The sequence below is a fragment of the Gadus chalcogrammus genome, chromosome 8 (genome assembly GCF_026213295.1).
Source record: "Gadus chalcogrammus isolate NIFS_2021 chromosome 8, NIFS_Gcha_1.0, whole genome shotgun sequence".
NCBI classification, from domain to species: Eukaryota; Metazoa; Chordata; class Actinopteri; order Gadiformes; family Gadidae; genus Gadus; species Gadus chalcogrammus.
In genome coordinates this window covers 10973169-10988724 of record NC_079419.1, presented here as the reverse complement: position 1 = coordinate 10988724, position 15556 = coordinate 10973169, and the positions used below count along the sequence as shown (strand labels likewise).

Genomic DNA, 15556 nt, shown 5'->3' with positions numbered 1-15556 from the left:
GTGATGTGATTCACATTAAGTGGTCACGGTTAGGGTGTAGAAACGGGTTGGTCATGTTATGCATGAGTTTGGAGGGTGTGAGCCTATGTGTAAAGTGGTAGTTGCAGGGACAAATGAAAAGGAAGAGAGGAAAAAAAAAAGGGAAGAATAAATAAATAAGCTTTGCATAACGGAAGAGGGAGGTATGCAGGTGGTAATACACGGCTTGTAATTATGTTTTTGTTGTATTTATAAACCTTTAAAATGAGGACCAGGTGTCTTCAAAGGTTGATATTTGCTTGTGTGCATTGTATTTTTTCCAGTGAGATGTATTCTGAGATTAGATTTGTCCAGTTATTGATGTGGCAAGATTTCTTTGATTTCCAGTTTTGAAGGACTACTTTTTTAGCGACAACTAGGGAGATAAGCAACGGATTCCTATGTTTTTGCGGGATGTGGATTTCAGAAATGTCACCAAGGAGACATAGTGTAGGGGATGAAGGGATTATGTTGCTCAAGATGGTGGATAGAGTCTCAGTGACTGTAATCCAGAAAGCGTGAACCGGTTTAAAGAGTCATATGGCGTGCAAATAGGCGTCTGTGCTACCTAAATTGCATTGTGAACAGATACCTGTGTTGGCGAGGTCCATTTACACCATTTTACTTTGGGTGATGAGAGTTCTGTTAATGACGTTAAACTGTATAAATTGCAGGTTTGTGTTATCGGTCATGGTAAATGTATTTACCACGGCACAGCGGTACCTAGGGACACGATGGTAGACCAGATTATATTAGTGAAGTCCGTAATGGCTCATCGTTTGAGGGAGAAAGATGTGTTAAATTTGCGATTTAAGTGAGTCTGGGCTTTATTAAACTCTGGAGAATAAAGACAAAGAAAGGAGTCAGGCGCTATTTGTCCCAAACCGTTTATTTTGTACTCCCAGAACAGAATTTTGACACAAGTCCTTCTTTACAACCTTCGATTGTATCATCAATTATTAATAATTTAATCCCCATCCTAGCATTCGTAGTGTTCTGTTTGTAGACCATAACTCCTCAGATCCTATTGGTCAGTATAATTAAAGGACACATCCTCGGTTCCTATTGGTCAGCATAATCACATGTCTTCAGTTGCAATTGGAACTTTCTTCATCGTTGGGTATCCTTAACGCATTTCAACCAGGTGAACCAGCGACATTTGGTCTCAACTAGGCCGGGCTCAACTAGCTCGGTCTCTTTTGTATTGCTTGTATCAAATGTAACCCTCCCAACCCCGAAAATAGTTTCATTCCATAATATCTGATTTGAAAAGTATGTACTGCCAGAAATTCAAAGAAATTGTATCCGTATATCTGTATTTACCGTTCTGTTCACTTTGAAAACCTAGAATATTCATACTTTGAAAAAAAATTCTATTTCATTATTAAAAAACAACCAGAAAACTTCACATTGACTCACAAACAGGAAGTAGAAATGAGGACCTAAGTGGAAACACCCTGAAACAACCAACAACCAACAGGTGAAAAGCTGCAGGCTGTCAAAATAAAAGTTCTCTGGTATTTGGAGTCCAACAAGCATAGGTCTAGTGAAGAAAAACCCAGCAGGACTTTTACTATGAAGGTCTGGAGTTGTCCACAGCTGAGGGTCACTCAACACGCGATTACCAACTGATGGGTGTTAAGCCCTGCCTCCCTGCTCAGAACATGCCAGAAGTCGACACTCGGTTGAATCCACTCCGTCTAACCTGTGGCGGTCAGGTGACCTCTGCTTGATGTCACAGTGATGTCACGAGTAGCACATCTGTACAGTTACAAACAAAATTACAAAAAATCAATCTAAAAACACAAAGCTCACTTCCCCGGAAACCATACTGGAATCTTCATCATCATCGCAGGCGGAGCCACCTGGGACTCGAAAAAGGGCCAATCACAGTCCAGTTTGGACAGAGCGTAGACATGTGACCCCAGGATGGTTCCAGGAAGTGAGCCCATATCCTACAACTTATTAAACTAACAAACATTATGAAAAAATTAAGAAAACAAAAAACTGAAAACCAAGTAGAGGGCTGACGTCATGAAATACACGCTTCAAACAAATGACAAAAAAAACAAAACAACATCCACCGTTTTGTCTTATGAGCAGAATGTGGCGGAGACCCGAACTAAGACAGAACATAATCACACCCAAGAAGAGTTTAACACACGTTGGCTTTGCTAGGCTGAGAGCTAGCTAGGCTAAGTAAGAAGGGCTAGGTGAGGTGAGCTAGGCTAGCTAACACGCAGGAGAGTTTCGCTGCATGATTAGTATATTGTGGTTCAAATCACAGCACAAGGTAAACTAAAAACGTGACATTTACATCTGAATCGTATAATAAAAAAACACGTTCTACATTAAATTTTATCCAGAGTGTTAGTTATGTTGTCAAAATAGAAAACAGCATCTAGAGACACACACACACACACACACACACACACACACACACACACACACACACACACACACACACACACACACACACACACACACACACACACACACACACACACACACACACACACACACACACACACACCTCCCTGTAACCCCATGCATGTATGGCTCAACAGATACTGAGTGGTATATGAGACTGGGCGAGCTAGGAGGGACAGAGAGAGAGAGGTAAAGAGCACCGTAGCGTTGCATAGAGCCCTCCTCCTGCCCCCCACAGAGCCAGCTCCTCCGGGTGTGGCCTAGCAAGTTCTGTAGAGAGGTGCTAGGCTAGGAGCAGAGCTACGTAGGCTGGGCTGGGAAACTTCTGGAAGTCTCTAGCGCCCTCTGTGGGGAGGAGCTAAGATGTCTGGATCTATAGAGCTGGAGTTCCAGAGCAGTCTCTAGTTCTGGCTCAAACAGTTCTGGAGACACTCCTAACTCCGCTTTCAATTTCCAGAACAGAAAGTGTGGTGGACCTAGAATAGAAAGAACTGGAATGATCTGATCTGGAAAAGATCGATCGGGAATGAACTGGTCTAGAATAGACCGACCAGTTGACAGGAAACAGAACATGTCCCGTTTTCCAGATCTGACTGTGGGAATTAAAAGATAAAGAGGGATCAAACAAAGGTGTCAAAGTAACTGACAAAGGACAGACATGAGAGAGAGCAAGAGAGCCAGAGAGACAGAGAGAGAGAGAGAAAGAGAGAAAGAGAGAACGAGAGCAAGAGAGAGGTTAGTGACGAACGTTGCCGCGGCCACGCTTCTCGTCTTCCAGAGGTGGAGAGAGCAGCGTCGTTTTGAGCACGCTCAGACAGAATGACGACGCAACTTCAGTGGGTCCCTTGCTCCGTTGCCGTGCCGACAGCCGACTCTTACGTTTCTAGGGAAACCACAAAACAAAAACCCATTCAGTCCATGAGTGAGGATGAGCAGCGTCGCCCCTGGTGACAGGGACCAGGAAGTACGACTGCAATAACAACAACATGTGGTTGACGCCGCTACCCCTCAAAGCATTACTTGGCCCATTCTGGGTACGTTCTAGAACAGGGAGAACCTGCTGTTCCTCTAGTGGCCGCTTGGGGCACCCTGCCGTCACCACAGAGCGTCCTGAAGCCATAGTCCTCAAAGGCCCCTTACCACTCCCCCTTATTCAGCTTATCTTTAACATTTCATTGATGCTCTCATGAGAAAATAAGAGCCTCTATAACCTCAAGAGACACTTCTATCCCCAAACCTCCTGATCTGCGGCGGCTCCTGAAGCCTCATCATAAGTGAGGCTCTCACCATGCAGCGACCCTGCAGAGCCAGAGCGTCCACTAGCCCTGCTAAGCTACGTGCTCCCCCCCCCCCCCCCCCCCCCCGAGGTGAGCGTAGATTTACCTGTGGGCGTTGCCTCGCTCTGTTCCGTTGTAAACTCTGTGGAGACAAAGAACAAGACGTGCCTCTGAAGCATCACTCTGGACAAAGGGCCCTCTGATTGGTTAAAGACCGCTGTGACGCCACACAGAGTTCATCAGTACCAAGAACCTTCTTACCTCTGGGCTCATCCCCTGCCACCTCCTCCTCCTCTAGTCTTCTACCGTTTCCTCCGCCATCTGATCTTCTCCTTCCAGCTCCTCCTCAATCTGATCTTCTGCCACCTCCTCCTCAATCTGTTCTTCTGCCACCTCCTCCTCAATCTGTTCTTCTGCCACCTCCTCCTCAATCTGTTCTTCTGCCACCTCCTCCTCAATCTGTTCTTCTGTCACCTCCTCCTCAATCTGTTCTTCTGCCACCTCCTCCTCAATCTGTTCTTCCGTAGCAGCCACCTCCTCAACCGCCTCCTCAGCTTCTTCTGGCGTTTCTTCTTCTTCAGTGGTCTCCAGTTGCTCCTCAGCTGCTGGCTCCTGCTCCTCCTCTTCTGGCATCACCTCTTCTGCAGCTGCTACTTCTTCCTCCGCCTCCTCCTCCTCCTCCTCCTCGGGCTGGTCGGCTACGGCTTCCTCTTCCTCGACAGCATCGTCAGAAGGAGCCACCTCCTCCTCCTCCACTTCAGCTACCTGCACCTCCTCAACTTCAGCTGCCTGCACCTCTTCCACTTCAGCTGCCAGCACCTCCTCTACGTGTGAAGCCAGCACCACCTCCTCTACGTGTGAAGCCAGCACCACCTCCTCTACGTGTGAAGCCAGCACCTCCTCCTCTACAACTGGCAGGGTCTGCAAGGGTCAAAGGGTCATGGTTTACACTCTGATCACTCTGTGACCAGAAGGAAACCAGAAGGAGAACCAGAAGGAGAGCCAGAAGGCGAACCAGAATCAACCAACCTGTTCCATGATGTCTTCAGCAGCAGGCTCCTCCACCTCCTCCTCAACCTCAGGGGCCACCTCCTCTTCTGCTGGGGCCTCCTCCTCATACTCCTCCTCTACTGGAGCAGCTTCCTCCTCATACTCCTCTATGGCAGCAGCTTCCTCCTCAGGGGCCTCCTCTATGGGAGCAGCTTCCTCCTCAGGGGCCTCCTCTATGGGAGCAGCTTCCTCCTCAGGGGCCTCCTCTATGGGAGCAGCTTCCTCCTCAGGGGCCTCCTCTATGGGAGCAGCCTCTTCATGGGCCTCATCTATGGCAGCAGCTTCCTCCTCCTCTTGGACCTCCTCCTCAATGGCAGCAGCTTCCTCCTCCTCCTCTGTGGGAACCTCCTCCTCCAGCACCTCTGGGTCTTACTCGACAACCTGGAGAGAGAGGAGGAGATTGATCGAGGCCCCTGGCTCTCCCATAGAAACCCATCTCCTGGTTCCCTCCCAATGGACCAATAGCACCCTCTCCTGGTACTCAATATAAACCATCTCCTGCTCCTACAACATGGACAATAGGACCCCTTTGCTGTACTCCAAATAGAAACCCACAACTCCCTCTGCCCAACCACTAGTAACACCGAGCTGGTTCAGTGAGAGGCAGGCTAGAAGGGGTCCAGCAGACGTAGAGCCTGCTTCTCACTGGCACACCCGTCCTCTTATGGACAGCTGATAACACCTGACTGGGGGGACTACCTCAGGCTCATCTTCCACTTCCTGGGCTGGGGCCTCCACTTCCTGTTCTGGGGCCTCCACTTCCTGCTGAGGTTCCTCTCCGCTTCCTGCTCAGGCACTGGGGAACAAAGAGAGAACGTTTTAGGAAAAAATTAAGAAAATTAAGCACAAGGACAGACACACCCACTCCGAGACCGACACCCACCTGGTGGGGGGGCGAGCACCTCCTCTGCAGCCTCCGCCTGGATCTCCTCCTCCACCTCCACGGGGTCCGGCTCAATCACAGCTGGAAGGAGCATAGCGTTACTCTGATGGCTCTGGACAGGCCTGTCTACAGTGGTCCTCTATCCAGGCCGGTTCACCCCCTCTAGACCGTGAAACCTGAACACTAATCAACTGGGATATAGAACCGACTGGTGCTCAGAGGCCCCCCACATGGTGGGATCCTGAGCTCACAGCTGGATGATAAAAAACCACTACACACTGCTGTACTACACCCTAATACACACTGCTGTACTACACACCGCTGCACTACACCCTAATACACACTGCTGTACTACACACCGCTACACTACACCCTAATACACACTGCTGGTCTACACACCACTACACACTGCTGTACTACACACCGCTGTACTACACACCGCTGTACTACACACCGCTGTACTACACACCGCTGTACTACACACCGCTGTACTACACACCGCTGTACTACACACCGCTGTACTACACACCGCTGTACTACACACCGCTGTACTACACACCGCTGTACTACACACTGCTGTACTACACACTGCTGTACTACACACTGCTGTACTACACACTGCTGTACTACACCCCACTACACACTGCTGTACTACACACCACTACACACTGCTGTACTACACACCACTACACACTGCTGTACTACACACCACTACACACTGCTGTACTACACACCACTACACACTGCTGTACTACACACCACGGTACTACACCCTGATACACGCTGCTGTACTACACCCTGATACACGCTGCTGTACTACACCCTGATACACACTGCTGTACTACACCCTGATACACGCTGCTGTACTACACCCTGATACACGCTGCTGTACTACACCCTGATACACGCTGCTGTACTACAGCCTGAAACACGCTGCTGTACTACACCCTGATACACACTGCCTCACGACCACTGGTACAGTACGGGTCAGGAGCCCAGTTTCAACCCTGCCAGGAGGGACCTCACCGGGTCTTTTTATGGCACCAAACAGTTGGAGGGGATTTGCCTGCAGTTAGCCAATGTATTAGCTTACTGCAGGCTAATCAATTAGCTAAAGTGTTAGCTTACTGCAGGCTAATCAGTTAGCTAAGTTAGCTAAAGTGTTAGCTTACTGCAGGCTAATCAGTTAGCTAAGTTAGCTAAAGTGTTAGCTTACTGCAGGCTAATCAGCTAGTAAAGCTTACCTGTTAGCTTTGCGTCTACATTATATTAGGCAGAATAATTAGCAGTAATAGTACAGTACCGGGTCTACAATGAGCAGTACTAGTACTACTAAAGTAACAGTATTGTTGTATGATGGGGAGTCTACCTTTTATGAGCAGTACTAGTCCAGTAGTACTACAGTAACAGTACTACTACAGTGACAGTACCAGGTACCTTGGTTTGACGGAGTCTACAGTATATGAGCAGTACTAGTACTAGTGCAGTACTACTACAGTGACAGTACCAGGTACCTTGGTCTGACGGAGCGGGGGCGTCCACAGCGGGCTGCTCCACCGGAGCGGCAGCCTCCATCTTCGTTGCCGGGGCGACGGCACTCTCCTTCAGGCCTACACGGGACGACGCACACAGTTGTTGACATGGCAACACAGAACAGGTGGGGAGGCTCCCCACCGTGCGCCCACTCACACACCCACAGGAAGCGCTCCACGCAGAGGCACCCCCCAGAGTTCCCCCTGCCGGGCGGACCATGGACCGGTTGAAACCAGAAGGAACCAGATCAAAACACGTCCGTTACCATGAAGATACTGGTCTGATGGACAGACGTCAGGGGAGAAGTCATCCTATTCGACCCTCTTTAGTCTTCACACAGGACACAGAACATCAAATCCAAACTTTATTGACAAATAAGAAAAACATTGCGACAGTGCTACAATCTCAAACCTCACCGGGTTCAACACAACAAAGGAAAGTCACAAAACAAAGTCAGCGAAAGAAGTCAGAACTCGGAACATTACCGGCCAACGTGCTCATAAAGACTATAAAACGGGGGTTTCCCGCCCCTTAGCCCAGGGGCTCACCCTCGGTTGGACCAATCATAGGCTTGACCCCTAACCTCACTTCCTGCTTGCCTTCTCCGATTTCTGAACCTTTGCTTTTTTAACCCTCTTATTTGTCCCCCTCACTTTCTTCTTTTCCTTCACTTCCTTAACCTCCTCCTTATCATCCTCCTTGTCGTCGTCTCCTATTCTTTCTCCTCCCCCCTCCTCCTTCCCTTTAATCTCCTTTCCTGCCTCAGCATTCTCCCCTCCTCCTTCCATCTGCTGCTTCTCCTTTCCCGCTTCAGCATTCTCCCCTCCTCCTTCCATCTGCTGCTTCTCCTTTCCTGCTTCGGTATTCTCCCCTCCTCCCTCTTCCTGCTGCGGCTGCTGATCTTTCCTCTCCTCACCTGTTTCTCCTACCTCCTTATCCCCCTTGTCAGCCGCAGCCTCCCTTTTCTCCTTCCCTCCCTTCAGTTCCTCCACAGCCCTCTCCATCTCCTCCCTCTCGATGGTCTCCTGCTGCTCCTGCAGGCGGGCCGCCACCCTCTCCCTCGCCCGGGCCGCCACCCCACTCTCCTCAGACCCAGAAGGCTGTCCCTCTGCGCCTCCTCCTGCTCCTCCTCCTTGGCAAGGAGCAGCCGTACCTCGGCCAACGCCAGCTTGGCGATCTTTTTGGCGTCCAGGCGCTGGTGGATGAGGGTCAGCTGCTTCAGCAGAGCCGCACGGAGCTTAAGTCCCGCCTCCCGGGACCCCGCCTCCTGGGGTCCCGCCGTCTCTGGAGCAGGACAACCCCGCCATTTAGCGTTACCAGGACATCCTCCACTGGTTACGAGTTACTGGGTTTGACATCATCGACTGGTTATGAGTTACTGGGTTAACCAGAACATCCTCCACTGGTAATGAGTTACTGGGTTAACCAGAACATCCTCCACTGGTTATGAGTTACTGGGTTAACCAGAACATCCTCCACTGGTTATGAGTTACTGGGTTAACCAGATAATCCTCCACTGGTTAAGGATTTATGGGTTAACCAGGAAACCCTCCACTGGTTAGTGTGGGGGGGTTAGTGGGTAGGCGGCCATGTGTGGATGGGATGTCCTTGAGTCCGTTACGATGATTCGATGGCCAACGCCCTCAAGCGGGTAAGTCTCAACCAATCAGGACGCAGTTCAACTTTGTTGGGGTAATCTGCAGTGGGGGACGGCCATGCTAGCCCTCGTCTTTATAATGTTATAAGGTCTGGGTTGTCTTTCAGTCCTTGAGCACTGCTCAAGATCCTGAGGAAGCATCTTTTAATGAGTTATAAAAAGGACCCATCAAGCAGTCCTCAAATGAGTCGTATTAGTAGATCCAAACTGTAAGAAGATCAGTGGAACCACTTTAACGGACCACTTTCTCTCCTTAAGGCTGTGGTAGTGGTGAGGCCTGGACCAGTCCAAACCAGTCTCCATGCAGTAGACCAAACCAAACGAGTGTCCATGCAATAGACCAGACCAGTTAGCACCAGTACCTGTTTTAACTGCTCTCTCCGTCACACTCTCCGGTTTCTCATCTGAGGTTAAACGGAACAGAAGAAGACAGACAGTTGACACCAGGGTCACGGACAGAGGTCATGGTCGAGGGGTCGTGAGGTCAAGCTCATCAGCTAACTTCGCTACGGAGCTTAGGAATCAAATCACTCTTGTGCACATCAGGTGGGCGTGGCTGGTAGGGCGTGACGCGGGCGTGGCATGAGTGCCAGGTGCTCCATGGGTCATGGAGAGGCCCCTCCCTCAGCAGCAGGACCAACCAGAAAATCAGATCCTTAAATAAATCATTAACCACGACACAACCCTGGCACTGCCTCACCCCTGGCATTGACTCACCCCTGGCACTAACAGTTTGGGGGAGGTAGATCACAATCTTTAAGATTCGACAAGCTCCAGTCGCTGCTTGTCGCTTGCTTTCTCTTCAAACTCCTAAAATCTGGAGGAACCTGAGCTTCGGTTTTGTTTCTTTTCGCTAGTTGTCAGCTCCATGACCAAATGGAGTTGAAAGCTCGCCAACATTTCAGGGGTTGTGTTTATAATCTAGAAGACTTAAATATTAAACACTGGCGTCACACAGCGACCTGAGACACGAGAGCTGCTTCTGGTAAAGGCAGTCACCCTTTCATCCTGTCAATGGGATTCAAACGGTAACCACTGGTAGTAGAATGGTAGAGAAACGTTTAAAAAGGCAAGAGGAGCTCTCAACGTGAGGTACGCCTGCAGATGGACAGTACGGAAGAACATGAAGTCGAACTAAACAGAAGTAAAAATAAAATCAATGCCTGTTTGATGTGAATATGGGATGTAAAACGTACTGTGAAAGAGCAGCACCATGATCAGATCAAAGTGGAGGAGAACCTCCACCAACGAGGGACTAACTGAACCGTTGGAAACACACGATGCATGGGAAGTCATGACATACAACAACGGTCTTGTTCAAATCAATCTAAAACACCAATAGCATGCCAGCAATTCATCAGTCTTCCCAGTGACAGCCAATCGTCCACAGCCCAGTGATCTGCTGATAGTTCTGGACCAGCAGTCTTTGACCGGTCAGATCCGGTTGGATCGAGAATAAAAACAATCGAAGAGGACCGAAGGCTTGAATGCGAGGGAGTCAAAGTGTCTACTGAGTGGACCGTCCCAGCCGGTCCTGGTCGACGACTTCAGGACCCTAGAGACCAGCTAGGGTTCCTCCCAGCACAGACCCACATCCTCCACTGGGAGGAGGGGAGCAGAACCCAGGCTTTAAGAAGCAATGCATGATGGGACGCCAGCCTGGCTTATTGGTTATGAAGGCCAACGATGACAACCTTCTGACCAGGGTCCCATTGCCCCCCCTGGCTCTCATCGAGTCCTCCTTCTCCTCCTCCTCTTCATCCTCCTCCTCTTGTGAGGTGCTCAAGCTCTGAAGGTCTTCCTCCTCTCCCTCCCCCCCGGGTCCATCAGCCCCAACAGGGAAGTGAAGACGTTGTTTAGCCAATCAGGGCCTTCTTCGCCCTGCTCCGCCTCCTGCTCCGTGGCCAACCAGCGGCCGGGCGTGGCACCCCCCCGCAGGCCTGCGTGGCGGGGGGGGATGAGGGAGGATGTACATGAATGAACAGGAGGTAGGAAAGAGGAAGGGAGGAGAGAAGGACTACGAGAAAGGGAAGGAGGTGGGGGGTGCGGGAGTTGCGGATGGGAGGAGGGACAAGAGAGGAGAAGCAAAAGGTCAAAGGTTAGGCTCTGAGGGCGCGACTGAAGATCTATACTTAGTGGCATTTAACTTTAGACTGACAGACAAGGAGAGATGGAGACAGACACACAGACAGGGATAGATAGAGACAGATAGACACACAGACAAGGATAGACAGACAGAGAGACGTAGAGGGATAGACAGACAGAGACGTAGAGGGATAGACAGACAGAGACGTAGAGGGATAGACAGACAGAGACGTAGAGGGATAGACAGACAGAGAGACGTAGAGGGATAGACAGACAGAGAGACGTAGAGGGATAGACAACAGAGACGTAGAGGGATAGACAGACAGACGTAGAGGGATAGAGATGGACAGATAGGGGGATACAGACAGAAACAGAGGGATATGGAGACAGACAGACTGAGGGTTAGAGACAAACTGATGGACATATAGAGAGGAATGAACCTTTGAAAGTCATCCAAACATAATAGACTAAAAGTAAAAGTCTTAAAGCTTTCAGTGTGCGATACTTGAGGGAGAGACAGAGGGGGGGGGGGGAAGAGAGAGAGAGAGAGAGAGGAGAGAGGAGAGAGGAGAGAGAGAGAGAGAGAGAGAGAAGAGAGAGGAGAGAGAGAGGAGAAGAGAGAGAGAGAGAGAGAGGAGAGAGAGAGAGAGGGAGAGAGAGAGAGAGAGAGAGAGAGAGAGAGAGGAGAGAGACACGGAGGGTAACAGAGGGAGGGATTGAAAAAGGGGAAAGGAGGAAAAGATGGAGGGGAGACGAAGAAGATGTAAATAAGGAAGGGGCCGTCACAATGGAAGGAGGAATGGGAGCAGTGGAAACAGAGAGGGAGGGATGACGAAGGAGTGGAACTATGGCCTGTAGCCACTATGGCAGCACGTAGCACGTAGCAGCAGCCAGCTAACAGAGGCCAGTGCAGTAGCCAGCTAGCTAACAGAGGCCAGTGGTCCCAGCGCTCCCAGTTGGTCCTGATCCTGCAACTTGCTCCTTGTTCCAAAGTGTACTGAGCTCGAGGTTCGCTAGGACAATAATGTGGTCAGGGATAAGGGCACACTAGACTCCTGCTTTAAGTCGGGCTCAGGAGGTGTGCATGTTGAAACCTCTGCTCTGAAGCTCTTAAAGCAGGAATGGTGAGGTGATGAGGAGGTGAAATGGTTAATCTGGTTTCAGTCCACAGCCTCATGCAGAGGAAACCCAACAGACAGCCAGGTGTGTACACGCTAGAGCCCGACCGATATAGAATTTTTAAGGCCGATACCGATACGAATATTTTGTGTATATGTATGTATATGCACTACATAAAAGTGTTGTATGATATATATATATATATATATATATATATATATATATATATATATATATATATAAAAAAAAGAATCCAGAAACGCGCAACAAAACAACCACATTTCCCTAACATTGGTTATTTGTAGTTATCCTTTAAATCCTTCACTCTCAGCACGTAACAGCAAAACTGGACATGGTAGTCATGAATTAAGTCATGCTTATCGACTTTAGAGAATTGATGAGGATGTTCTTTTAATTGTTATTCAAGCAATGTATGTCTCGTGTCAGTTGCCAACTTACCATGAACACACTTGCACACATGAACAACACCGATGATCTCCGTCGATCTCCGTCATTCACTCTGCCTAACTCTGGCTGAATCAGCGGGTTTGGGCGTTAGAGCGCCCTCTGGTGGACCAATTTATTTATTTATTTTTAATATTCATTTATCGGCCATTATAAATGCCGATACCGAATAGTTTGAAAAATGCCTAATATCGGCCGATAATATCGGCCTGCCGATATATCGGTCGGGCTCTAGTACACGCACACCCACACACACACACTAGTGGTGGTTAACTCAGCAGTCTCAACAAATCTTTCACTCCCAGTTGAAGTCCGTCTCAAAGGGTTTATACATTATGCACCTTGAGAGCCTTGATCAGATGGAGTTTAAATGAGGATCTACTTGCCGAGCAACACTTTGGCGTCCTCCACGTCGAAATCACCGTCTCCGTCCGCGTCGTAGGCCGACAGTTTACCTGCAGCCCCCAACACAGCATGGGTTAGAGAGACAGAGACAGACACATAGACAGTCTGCTCAAACCGGTTTAGAGGTGAGGCAGACGCTTACAGAAGATAGAACTCTCACAAATGGTAGTCATAGTAAGATTAGTATTAGTGCTAGTTTTAGAAGTAACAGTTGTAGTAGTACAAGTGCTAATAGTAGGAGTAACTGAAGTAGTGGTTGTAGAAGTAGAATTAGTGGAAGTATTTGCAGTAGTACTTTACCTTGCAAACTCTCGGATAGGTTAATTTGAATGTCTTTGGCTTTGTCTGCATGCAAGTCAGAGAGAGAGAGAGAGAGAGAGAGACAGATGAGAACACTGGAGTACACCAATAAGACATGCAGGCTGTCCAGGCTAGCATCCCACTGAGTAGAGACCCAATCTGTTCAGTGGCCAAGACCAGCATGCATAAAGCCAGAGGGACACTAGGGGTTAGTCGGGATACGGTTTGTTTTGTAGTCATCAGCCAAGTAGCTACATGGAGAGCTAACACACTATCGAGCTGTCTATCGCTAACCCCGACTCATATCTACCTCCACGTAGAATTAGAGCTGATGTCTATCTAACTCTAGGTAGAATTAGAGCTGATGTCTATCTACCACTAGATAGAATTAGAGCTCTAATCTATCTAACTCTAGTAACGTTGGTACAACTTGGCTGCATTGTAACCTCATAATCTTCCATTGATGCAGGTAGACATGGCTGGGATAGGATGCGGCAGTGACGCAGACCCCTGTACTACAGTGAACCAATGTACGGGACATTTTATTTCAGAATAAAGCGGCCAGCAAGGTCAGGCTTCACTTTTGATAATTGATCGCGCCTACAGGCTCTAATCTTTATCAATTCAAAGGTCAATGACAGGAGCCACGTCAACGACAGTCAATCTGTCTGTGTGTGTACTGACCCATCACACCCTTGTAGTCCACCAGGTCAAAGTAGACCACGGCCACTGAGGTCCAGACTCCCAGCAGGGCGATGACCATGAACCAGGAGAAGAGTCCGCCTCCGAGGCATCCTGAATCCGCCTTCTTCCCGTTCTTGTTGGCCAACGAAGATTTTCCTGCCTCTGAGGAGACACAGACATTGGTCAGTGATCATGTGACTAGCATCATCTAGATAGTATAGTAAAGTGTAAATAGAAACCAGACAGGGCAGTATGGTAAATAGTGTAAATTGAAACCAGAGGCCGATGGTTAGAGGCCAGTCTAACCACAGTAACCACAACCTGCAAATCATGGTTAGAATGAAAATAAGTTGCTGGAACATTCCGTGACAGGATAACGGTGTGGTTAAAGTTGTATTCATATAGAAGCATTTATAGCACACGTACCATATAGCACATATAGAATTAACACACACTCAGCCTATATATCATTTATAGCACACGTAGTATATATAGCAAACGTAGCCTATATATCACTCGTAACATGTAAAAGGCACAAAGCATGCATAACACATATGATCAACCAGAACACTGAGCTACACTTTTATCTTCATAGACTTCATGTCTTGTATTGACAAAGTGGGTGGTATATTGAAATATATCTATAGATACCGAGGGCAAAAGTAGAGCCATTAGGACTTTCCCAAGGAACCAGCAGCTTGGAGGCGAGCGTTTCCATGGCCTATCATTAACCCCCAAAGAGCACTTCAAAAGGACAGGAACTTTGGGGATGGGGCTTTAGGCCCTGAACATTTTTTAATCATACGATTTAAGGGTAATCAGTGTCCTGATCTCCACAGGTCTTCAGATCGCCATGGCAATGCTGACAACGGACCGACGGTACTTTAGTTACTTGAAAATATTTCCATGGACTGAATGCTCTGGGTGGAACGTAAAGACGGCAATGCACAACCGATTACATACACACATAACCCTGTTACACACTGGTAAAACAGACAGAAGGGTGCTGCTATTCTGGTTCTGTTGACAACCTGCAGTGCCTTGTGGGTAGGAACAGCACAATGTGAATAAACAGGTGCAGAGCGAGAGCTCAATTTCAGAGCTAGGTCAAAGGGACACGCACACACACACACTTTACAGCAATACTAAAACAATCCACTGATAGCTAGCCCCAATTAGCCACGATTAGCCTATTGCCACATGAACACCATAAAACATTTACAACCTTACCCACCTCCACTTCCCAGATCACTCGTACGCTAGTCGGTTAGGCTACATTAGCTTGTGGCTCGCTGAGCATGTCTTCAAGCTCCAACAGAAATAGAGGACATAAAGTAGCCGCTAGCTAGCCAATGGCCACACTCTAACCTCCGTCCAAGCTCTGCCTCAGATGATTCTATTCTGAAGGAATAGAATCATTGGTCTTGTTGGTCTTCAACTTGCAGAGCAGAAACACCCCTCTAGATGTTGACCAAGGGAGTGGATTCTCACTACGACATGTCCCCTGGCCTATAAACCCCCCCGGTCCTCACCTTGGGTCACCATCACCGCGGGCGCCGGTGCCGCCATGGAGACGGGGGTCGCACAGTCAGCCAGCGTTACTGGGTCAACCATCACTGCTCTCCCTACCGACAGACTGGCCAGCACCAC

The 15556-nt window shown here is 48.8% G+C and overlaps 2 protein-coding genes across 2 annotated transcripts; both read right to left on the bottom strand.

Moving 5' to 3' along the window:
- Window positions 1-902: 902 nt before the first annotated feature.
- LOC130387276 (fibrous sheath CABYR-binding protein-like) lies at window positions 903-5211 on the bottom strand. The gene is made up of 5 exons (XM_056596294.1): window positions 5208-5211; window positions 4755-5143; window positions 3987-4646; window positions 3832-3867; window positions 903-3331 (listed from the first exon to the last, which is right to left on the bottom strand). The coding sequence occupies exons 1-3, from the start codon at window positions 5209-5211 to the stop codon at window positions 4020-4022; spliced, it is 1020 nt and encodes a 339-aa protein (XP_056452269.1). The 3' UTR covers window positions 903-3331; window positions 3832-3867; window positions 3987-4019.
- A 259-nt stretch (window positions 5212-5470) lies between these two features.
- LOC130387275 (aspartyl/asparaginyl beta-hydroxylase-like) lies at window positions 5471-15556 on the bottom strand. The gene is made up of 6 exons (XM_056596292.1): window positions 15439-15556; window positions 13907-14068; window positions 12904-12972; window positions 7173-7268; window positions 5659-5739; window positions 5471-5571 (listed from the first exon to the last, which is right to left on the bottom strand). Exons 1-6 carry the CDS (start codon window positions 15518-15520, stop codon window positions 5471-5473), a joined length of 591 nt encoding a protein of 196 aa, XP_056452267.1. The 5' UTR covers window positions 15521-15556.

Bases quoted from the DNA above. Each gene is read 5' to 3' on its own strand.
- LOC130387275 (XM_056596292.1), bottom strand. From the start codon at position 15,520: ATGGTTGACCCAGTAACGCTGGCTGACTGTGCGACCCCCGTCTCCATG. The intron at 5,740-7,172 runs GTACCTGGTACT...TGCTCCTTCCAG, and splicing joins CCCCGCTCCGTCAGACCAAG to CTGTGATTGAGCCGGACCCC. The intron at 5,572-5,658 runs GTGGGTGTCGGT...TTTGTTCCCCAG, and splicing joins GGTGCTCGCCCCCCCACCAG to TGCCTGAGCAGGAAGCGGAG.
- LOC130387276 (XM_056596294.1), bottom strand. The intron at 4,647-4,754 runs GTTGGTTGATTC...TGACCCTTGCAG, and splicing joins CTGAAGACATCATGGAACAG to ACCCTGCCAGTTGTAGAGGA.